The sequence below is a fragment of the Gekko japonicus genome, unplaced genomic scaffold, assembly GCF_001447785.1.
Source record: "Gekko japonicus isolate JY-2015 unplaced genomic scaffold, Gekko_japonicus_V1.1 scaffold1211, whole genome shotgun sequence".
NCBI classification, from domain to species: domain Eukaryota; kingdom Metazoa; phylum Chordata; class Lepidosauria; order Squamata; family Gekkonidae; genus Gekko; species Gekko japonicus.
This window is the reverse complement of record NW_015161990.1, coordinates 195,843-205,883: the sequence shown is the minus strand read 5'-3', so window position 1 is coordinate 205,883 and position 10,041 is coordinate 195,843. Positions and strand designations below refer to the sequence as shown.

The 10,041-nt window shown below is 52.2% G+C and overlaps 1 protein-coding gene across 1 annotated transcript in view; it reads right to left on the bottom strand.

The window, feature by feature from the left end:
- The window catches only part of DOCK6 (dedicator of cytokinesis 6), a 110,392-nt gene that overhangs the window by 9,356 nt on the left and 90,995 nt on the right, over positions 1-10,041 (bottom strand). Inside the window, 4 exon segments of the mRNA XM_015405378.1 lie at positions 1-2; positions 5-199; positions 1,275-1,364; positions 1,767-1,892. The exon segment at positions 1-2 is cut by the window's left edge and continues 55 nt beyond it. Coding sequence (XP_015260864.1) covers positions 1-2; positions 5-199; positions 1,275-1,364; positions 1,767-1,892 — 413 coding nt within the window.

The following is a 10,041-nucleotide window of genomic DNA, read 5'->3' as shown; positions in this document are numbered from 1 at the left end:
AGGGAAAGGCATGAGAGGTGGTGAGCAGGGTCTTGCGCTTGAACTGTTCGTGGAGGTCGCCATGCGCACGCCCGTCCAGCGTGAAGGGGGTGCAGAACATGAAGGTGCGCAGGTTGTAGTTCTTGTCAAAGTACGTGATGCGGTCCTTCAGCTCATAGGTGTCAAAGAACGGCTCCACGTAAGTCAACTGGATATACGCCTGGGGGGAGGGCAGATTGCACAAGGAGGGGGGGGTGTCAGGAGAGGGCCGGGGCAGCCTGCCCCCTCCCCCCTCCCCAGGGGTCTGCTTGCCATGACGGCCAGGCCCACAGTCTGACCCGGCGTTTCGAAGAAGGAAAATACTGGGGAAGCAGCTGTGGGGGAAAAGAGCACCTCTTGCCAGTCCTACACTTAGACAGGTTCCACGGCACAAGTTAAGCCCTGGAAAGAGGGAGGAAATGAGGCTACTCAGACACGGAGTTATTTTAACTCTACTGGATGCTTGTAGCTCAGTGCCCCAATTTCCGCTCATCCCTGTGGTCCTGTCTCAATCTGGCTGCGGATGGACCAGCGGTGGGGGAAATACGAACCGGGAAATAAGAACCTCTGCAGTTCCTCACCTCTGTGGCCCAGGGGGAAAGGGGCGTGGCTATTCAGCTGTCAGTCAGAACGCTCGGGAAGGCAAACAGTAAAGACTCCTCCCTCTCCCAACTCTGCCCAATGTACCCCCCCCCCATGATATCATGAGGTCCGAGGCCCCTGGAAGCAACCGCCTCCTTTCCTTAGATCTTCCCACTCAATAAGGCTTGACTGGGCACCTTGGCTGCATCTGGCTCGCCAAGAGCCAGTCTGGTGTGGTGGTTAAGTGCGCAGAGGACTCTAATCCGGGAGAACCGGGTTTGGTTTCCCCACTCCTCCTCCACTTGCACCTGGCTGGGTGACCTTGGGCAAGCCGTAGTTCTGATAAGAGCTGTCCTTGAAAAAGAGCCGTTTCTGTCCAGAGCTCTCTCAGCCCCACCCACCTCACAGAATGTCTGTCTGTTGTGGGGAGGGGAAGGGAAAGGAGTTTGTAAGCCGCTCTGAGTCACCTTTGGACAGTGAAGGGCAGCAGGGTATAAATCCAATCCCTTCTTCTTCTACCTATCTCACAGAGTGTCTGTTGTGGGGAGGGGAAGGGAAAAGAGTTTGTCAGCCGTTTTGAGACACCTTTGGGCAGTGAAGGGCCATGGGGTATGAACCCAATCTCTTCTCTTCTTCAATACAAGGCACTTCTTTTGTTGCGAGGGAAAGGTTACCTTGTTAGGATCCAGCTTGTTCTTGTGCACGGGGTTAGAGTCTTTGATGATCTCGACCATGTCGTCCCCGAAACGCTCGGCATAGAACTCCTGCACAGAAATGAAAGAGGCCGTTCCTCGGGGCCAGGCAAAACGGACAGGCGGTCTATCCCGACCCACGGAGGCCAAAGGGAACTCTCCGCAGCACCTGTGCCGTTTCAGAGCCAGGGGTGGGCAAGGCTCTGAGGACCCAGGGGAACTGGACCCACACAGCTCTGGTGCAGAAGGTGGCCCCTGTCAACAGAAAGGACGCCGGAGCATCTTCATCTACGGTAGCCGTCCCCCAACTTTGGGTCAGGACCCAGATCCTCAAAACGACCACTGCCGCCATTGCGTTCTCGTGCCCCCGACTTTGAGGCCTGGCCTGGCCTTCCCTGCCCAACCCCCTTTTAGCATCCCATCTTCCCCCACACTTGATGCCTTTGGTGTGTCGAAGGACAAGTCGCCCCTTACCTCAAGTCGGTGAGAGATCTCCGCTAACTTGGTGATGGACGGCTCCTTGTACACAAACTCCTGCTCATCCAGGTCCCCAAACTTGGAACCGTAGAAGCCGACCCGAAAATACGTTCCAAACATCCTCTGAGTCACCTTAAAGGGATGGAGAGAGGAAAACGGCCACAAGAAGATTCAAGCCGGCATTCTGAATGCTGCTCTTGCAGTTAGCGGACAGAGCATTTTAGATCTCTGTTCCCGACACTTCCCTCCCCCTGGGGCTTTTCCAACGCAGACATGGTCCCCTACAAGTAAACTGAGCGCCTGGGGAGAAAGGGACTTGAATTCTTAAGAATGTAAAAAGAGTCGTGCTGGATCAGACCAAAGGCCCACCTGGTCCACCATTCTTTTCACACGGTGGCTGACCGGCTGGCCTCAAACAGGAAGCCCACAAACAGGAAGACGCAGCAACGGCATCCCCCCTCCCCCACGACACCCTGCGCTCCCCCAGGAACTGACACAAAGAGGGGCAACACCCCCCCTGGTCCTGGGGGTGGGAGATCTCCATCAGGATTAGTAGCCATTGATAGCCCCGTTCTCCACGAGTCTGTCTGCTCCCCTTTTCAAGCGTTCCAAGTTGGCAGCCGTGACCGCCCCTGTTCTGGCAGAGGGAGAAAAATTTCTCCTGGTCCTCTCTCCCCACACCATGCCTAATTTCAGAAGCCTCTATCGTGTCTCCCCTTTTATCTAGGCTAAACACCCCTCAGCATTTCAACTGTCCCTCATCAGGCAGCGGCTTCAGCCCCCATATTGGGTCAGTTGCTCTTTTCTTGTTTCCGCTCGCACAAGGTCTGTGCAAAACCACCTCAGGGACCACTGGATTCCGAAGGTGTTTCATTGTGTTCAAGCACAGGAGCCAAAGGCAAACGGTCTCCCACCCGGGATAATCACCCACTTCCAACTGTGGCCGTGGCCAGACCGTGCCGGTTTGCACCTCGAGCCCCTTCCCCATGAAGCCTCTTCTCCAAGGCCTCCTCCATCCCTCAATGAGTGGGAATGAACCAGAGGCCTCGTGAGGAGTGAGGGCCAGATTCCAAGGGACAGGCTCCAACTTACCAGACCAGGTCAGGGCCGAGAGGAAGGCGACGAGTCAGGAAAGATCAAGGGGGAAACAGAAGAAGAGAGAGAAGTTAGCAAGAGTCCAGCAACTTTTCAGACCCGACAACTGCTCAGGCCGCAGGGGCTGAAGTTCTTGTTGAACAAAACCCTCCCTGGCTGGTGCCCTGCAGCCTACAAGAGCTGTACAAAGCTCTGGCCACTGCAGCCCTTGAGGCAGCTGTCTGTGGGGAACTCCCCAGAGACCTCTGGAGAGCACTGCGGAGCTACAGCCACCTAGAATCACAGAAGAGTGGGAAGGGGCCATACAGAGACCCTCTCGTCCGACCCCCTGCACCCAATGCAGGACCAGCCTAAAGCTTCCCTGAGAAATATCTGTCCAGCCTCTTCTTGAACGCTGTCCGTGAAGGGGAGCTCACCACCACCACCTCCCTGGGCAGCTGATTCCACCTTGGAACCACTCTGTGACCGTCCAGCCGATACCTTTGCATGTGACCTAAACCCGCTGCTTCGGCTCCTCTCCTCTGCTGCCCACTGGAACGGCTCCCTGACCTCCTCCCAATGACAGCATTTCAAGTACTTAAAGAGAGCCATCGCGTCCCCCCCCCTCAATCTCCTCTCCTCCAAAGGAAACATTCCCACGGCCCTCACAGCCCTCTTGCTTGGGGTATTGCATGCTGGGTGTTTTCCTCTCCTGTCAGGCTCTGGAGTCAAACTCGCTTTACCGCTTTCTTCTGTAGCAATCTAAGTAGCCGGGGTGGGACAGACCATCCTCCCCGTAGCCCGAGGAGGAGTCTTTCTCCAAATTAAGTGGCTCCTCCTCCTCCTCCAACGGGCGAGGGACGTCTCCTGAGATGGGAGGGGCGCTTCGGCCGTGAGCCAAACGGGAGAGGTGGGGGCCCAAAGATCCTAACTGAACAAACATAATCTGTTCAGGGGAAGGGCAGGAGGGAGGGGAGGGGAGCCCGTTCTGTGCCGGGCGCACTTCTCCTCGGTGGCGCTTTCAAGATGGTGCCTGATGTGTCAACACATCTGTTCGCCTTTAAGGTGACGCAAGGCGGCCTATTCTGCATTCTTATCCCGCCCCTCCTCAAAGGAGTTCAGGGCGGTGGACGTGGACGAACGGTTCTCACAAGGCCCTAAGGTCACTCCGTGAGCTTCCATGCCCAAGAGTGCATTCGAACCCAGGCTCACACCAGACTAGTTTTATTCATTCTTTTTAAACAATTTCCCTGTGCTTTACAATGGACAAGATCAGAGGCTGCCTACATTTCTGTCTAGTCCAGAGGTGTCAAACATGCAGCCCGGGGGCCAGATCAGGCCCCCAGAGGGCTTCCGTCAGGCCCGCAGTGGAACTGGCTGTCTTCTGCTTCTTCTTCCAGTTCTGCTGCTGCTGCTGCGTCATCGTAGGTTTGCAGTTTACAGATTACTCAGGATGGCAACAGCACAGACATTTCGAGGCAATAATCCAGAGCAAGAGGTGTCAGTTATCCGACACTGTTAAATAAACAAAATATTGCAAGAGTGCTAATGTTTTAAGCATGGTTTAATTTTAAGTAAAAAAACCACCCCTCTGTGTTTGTGTCCTTTATAAAGTTTATATCTCCGCTACCTGGCATTACCTTTTATGACACGCATGGCCCAGGGGCCCAACAAGGTCTCATTTATGTCAGATCCGGCCCTCGTAACAAATGAATTCAACATCCCTGGTTTAGTCAGTTGCACAACTTTGTTGACTTTCTTGGGAAGGGCAGGAAAGGCAGGGGGAACGAAAGTCTAGTGCAAAGTGTTAAGACCAACCCCAGGAAAGCTGAACACTGCCAGGCATGTTCATTTGATAGCTATGATGGGAAACAGAAGCCTATTTCTAAACATTAGTAGATTTTTCTCTATTTAGCTAAAGCACCCAGATCTCTGAAACTAACTACAAAACTAAGGGATGCTGAAGACAACATGGTCAGATGATCACAGAGAACAATCCTGGAAAGGATTTTAAATCCTAGAATTTGGGGGAGGAACTTGCATATGTTTATCGGAGCTATCAAATGAACACACCCAGCATTTTACATTGTTTTATTACAGAGGGTGGGGTTGAACGCTGATCTCACTAGATTATACAACCAACTTTACTTAGAAAACAAAGTACACACTACTGTTATTAAATACTGTGTTTTTATTTCAAATGACTACATGGATACAAAAATGAAATAAGAACCATTTGGGGCAGCACATTACCGCCGAGGGAGAACTCCACTATGGCTCTGCAATTTTACCACACCCATACATTTTCCAGCAGCGCTGTTCTCTCTTACTCATTGTCTGGAGAGTCACCCAAGTCCTGTCTCACACAAGCCTGTGTTGGTCAGTAGACGGTGTCACCAAAGGCCCCAGCTTCACTTGCACTACTGGGAGAGTCAACACACAGCTCTTCTGGTGTTTCCAGCACGCCCTCTTCAAGATGTCCTGCCCAGTAACCGCACATGTAGGAGAAGGACAATCCACCCTAATGCAGTTCCGTTCACCCCCCCAAAGTTACAATTGTAAGCAACAGGATGCTGTTGTTTGGTGCAGGGACCTTTACCTTGTGAGTAGGGGTGTGCATTTGGCTATAGCAGAACCGAAATGTACCCAAAAATACATTGTCGGTATTTTTTGGATATCACATAAGCCAAAGAGTTCTGTATTCGGCTACCGGTATAGCTAAATGCAAAAAAGCCAATATTATCCAGGTTTTTTTTTTTGGGGGGGGTTCTTTTTGCTATACCGAAAAAAAGGACTCAATTAAACCTAACAGGCTGAGCCACCAGTCAGCTGTTGGGTTTAAATGCCCAAGATCAGGGAGGGAAATAAAGGCATTTTTAAACATGCCTGGGTTCCCCTCCTGATCTTCTCCAGGTGGCCTGAAGATCTGGAGGGGAACCCAGGCAGGTCTGCCTGCCTGCCCCCTTTCCCCAGCCTGCCCGCTGCGGTGGACAGGTTGGGGAAGGGAAGGCAGGCATGCACACATGCCCCCTTTCTTCCCTGAGCCTCTACGCTTTTGTGGGGAGATTCGGGGAAGTGTGGGGGGGGACATGTTTAAATGCCTTTCTCGGGGAGGGAAAGAAAGGCGTTTTAAATGTGCCTGGGTTCCCCACCTGACCTTCTCCAGCTAGGACATGTCCACTAGAGAAGGGAAGGCAGAGAGAGGCTATCCCTTGTCAATTTCATTCTCAGCTGATTAGTGGGAAGTGAAATTGACAGGGAAATCTGTAGGGGCTACCAGTGGGAAAAAAGGCATTTTAATATGCCTCCTTTCCCTCTGGTGGTGTAAATCAGCCCAATATATTCAGCAATACCAAATATTTCCCCAATCTGAATTGGACTGGGGAAATTTGGCATTTACTGATATTTTTCGGGTCTGATTTACTCACCGAAGCTGAAAAATACCGGCATTATTCTTTTTTGCACATCCCTAGTTGTGAGCAGTTGTAAACTATCCCCTTCTAACTTCCAGCCTCAGCCCATCAACACCAAAATTCACACCACTCCCTTCATCCAGAATGAATACTGGGCTAGGAACAAGCTAACTTTTACACAATACAAATGTGTCAAGGATATATACCAAGAGCAGGTACAACATTCAGTACTGAGAAGATCTGTCTATCCCCCAAGGCTCCTAGTTGGGCAAATGGTGATCTAGAGAAACAACAGGTTTGCTATCTCACCCCCTGCTATAATGTCACACCTCAAGAGAAAGGAGATAGCCGAACAGCTAGAGAGTTTCTCTGCTCTTGAGACAAGATGATCAGAACTACCACGGAAGGAGATGATTCTCCAAGGGGAGATTATAAATTCCCAGGAAAGAAGTTCTCTTCCATCCTGCTCTTCTCCTTGGATGGATACAAGAGACAAAGGACTAAATCTTTACCTAGGAACCACATGGTGAGGGACAATGTTCCAGCTCTGAGAACTAAGGTAACACTGAACTTTAAACTACTACAACTTTGAGTAATACCAGCCTGTCCTCGTCAGACATCATTTAGGAAAAGTACCAAGTGTAGGGCGAGAGGATGCCATGTTTTCACCTTTACTTTGTATCCTTGCTCAGCCTGATGCTTCAACACACCATGTGTACTCTTTTTGTATGTTTATTAAACTTCCTTATAACATTATCACTGTGCTTATCTGTAGACTTTGGAATTTCATATAGAAATGTCACCAACAACCAATAAAAATAAAAACATGGACAAGTCCACCAAGTAAAATGCCAATAGCGTACCGAATCCGCTTCAAAGTGCTGGTACTCACCTTTAAAGCCCTATATGGCCTGGGTCCGACCTACCTGAGGGACCGCCTTTCCCCGTACACACCCCCAAGAGCACTTCGGTCAGGGACCCAGAGCCGTTTAGTGGTTCCGGGTCCCAGAGAGGTACGATATGCTGCGACGAGGGCTAGGTCCTTCTCAGTGGCGGCCCCTACCTGGTGGAACGAGCTCCCGGAGGAGATCAGGGCCCTGCGGGATCTTATGCAATTCCGCAGGGCCTGCAAGACGGAGCTCTTCCACCAGGCCTTCATGTAGGGGCCGCTGCTCCCACCGCCAACAACGGTGGAAATACTTTCAAGTTGGAGCGCCCTTGATAGCCCAGCGATGAGGCGTACTACATGAACTACATGGCAGCAAGACCAGCTGATTAACTTGGACTAATATTGTCGGAACAATCATTACAACTACTGTCGACAGGGAGTATTCCCTGTAGGAACCAACTGCAGACCATCTTGGAATTTATAGAATTTATAGCATTTTATTATTATTAATAGTATGTCATTGCTTGTGATTGCGATTTTACTGATTTTTATTGTATTTTATGTATGGCTTATGCCTCTGTAAGCCGCCCTGAGCCCGTTCGCGGGGTAGGGCGGGGTAGAAATACTTGAATAAATAAATAAATAAAATAAAAAATAAAAAACAAATATTGGGGGGGGGGGAACTAAGGCAAAAAATTAAGCCCTGATTGCTGACTTGTGGATTATAAAGCATGCTGCTGTGTATATACAGAATGCCACTTCCTAAGTGATCCAAGCCACCCTGGAAGCATTCAGGGGTCTGGGGTCAAGGCAGCAGCTCTGGTTTCAGATTTTAAGCACTGGCTGGAAGACGGCAGCAATCCCAAGCAGTGAGCTTGCTGTCCCTGTGGCTATAGCCTCCAAAGACCCGCTGACCTCACGAGTCCATTCTCAGGAGCCCACCCCAGCTGCATTCCAAGACAGTTGGCCCTGGCCCGTGACCCCACCCCCACAATGCCGGGGCCACACTCCACATGCCACAAGCCGGCTGCTTTGTTAATGTGTGGCCCAGAGACCAAGGCCCTTGGTCAGAAGGCACCACTCATGCCTCTCGCCTCCACGGTGGGGAGTGTCAGAAGACTGCTGAGGGAGGCAGTCAAAGGGGAGCAAAGTCAAGGAGGAACTAAAGTCCACAGGTCGTCTGCTGTTTCTCAAAGGTGTAGGGGCCCCCCTTGAAGACGCATGTGGGCGTGCATGCATACACCCCTTCCCCGGTGGACTCTGCCCACACTGGAAAGAGCTGTGGCTCTGCCTGGGTGCCGTGTGGCTCCACTGAACAGTGCTGGGGGGGGGGGAGAGGGGGTAGGAGCGTTAGGATGCAAACCACAGAACCTGCGAGGGATGCAGGGCAACATATGCACACAACAGTTGAAGAAGAAAAAGCAAGACATGCGGTGCCTACCTCCCAGCCAGAGGCCTGATGGGCAGAACCAGGGTGGTGGTGGTGGTGGGGGGGGGACAGAGAAAAGAGAGAAGATTAATTTTTTTTAACGACCCCACAGCACCTTATCTTACTCTGACCACAGATCCACAGCCTGACTGGTACACAGTGGAAACAGCAGGCTTTTCCCTGAGCAGGAGGCAATTCCCCTCCCCTTTCCCCGTGGCTCTCGAGGAAGCAGGCTGACAATTCTGTCCCTGACAAAAGAGTACGGAGGGGGGGGGAGGCTCACGGGGCCAGCCATACCTTCTTGTGTGCTGACCACCAGTCTGAGACGTGGCCAACTGCCTCTCCGTGGCCATGGCTCAGGTGGCAGGCAATGTTCCCTCTAAGCTGTGGAGTCCTGTGAGCAAAAATTCTACTTTGTGAGCTACTGGCATGAAAGTTGTGAGCCAGCGATTAGTTTGCTCTGGAGCCCTCCTTCCGGAGCGAAGACAAAAAGATGTGAGCCAGAGGCTAAAAAGCTGTGAGCTGGCTCACACTCACTCAGGTTAGAGGGAACACTGGTGGCAGGCTTGGTGGGGGGGAGGTACACTGGGTAAGGCTGCCCCCCCCTCTGCATCTAGCCAGCCTCTTACGGCTCCCCCCCCCAAAAAAAAAGAGAGAACAGACTCTGGGTTCAGTTCCAGCCGCAAGACGAGGGCACTGGGCCTAAGGTTCGCATCTAGCTGACTGGGCAGATGCTATGAGTCTGAGTTCCCAGCTGCGGTTTATTGAATATTTGCCGCCTCCGTCTCCCCAGGCAGGAGAGGCCGAGGGCGTGGTGGGCTCATCAGCAGATCCTCTCCTCCGACTGTCACGGGAGCTGCCTTAATGAGTTCCTAATCCAGCCTCTGAGGCAAAACATGTTATTATACCCTTCCCTGCTACTGTGGTTAACCACAACACTCTGAAGAAGAAGAAGAAGAAGAGATTGGATTTATAGCCCCCCCCCCCCGCCCTTCACTCCCCAAGGGAGTCTCAGAGCGGTTTACAAGCTCCTTTCCCTTCCCCTCCCCACCACAGACAGACACCCTGGGAGGCAGGCGTGGCTGAGAGAACCCTGAGAGAAAACTGTAACTGGCCCAAGGTCACTCCAGCTGGCTGCAAGTGGAGGAGTGGGGAATCAAACCCGGTTCTCCCAGACTAGAGTCCGCGCACTTAACCACTATGCCAAACAGTCTGCCAGAGCCGTCAGCAGGGTTCGAAAAAGGAGCTCCACACCAGGGGCTCGTGCCCAGTTCAGACCTTCAAGAAGGCCCACCCTCCTCAGGCTTCGAGCAGACCAGCCCGGCCACACGCTCCGCGTCGCTGCTAGCCAACGAGCAACTCAGAGGCCCAGCGCAGGATTGCCGGCTCCCCCCCCCCCCGACTTCTGGTTCTCTTGTGAGTCAGGGCAGCCTCATCTGGCTCCCTGTCTAAGCATTTATTTATTAT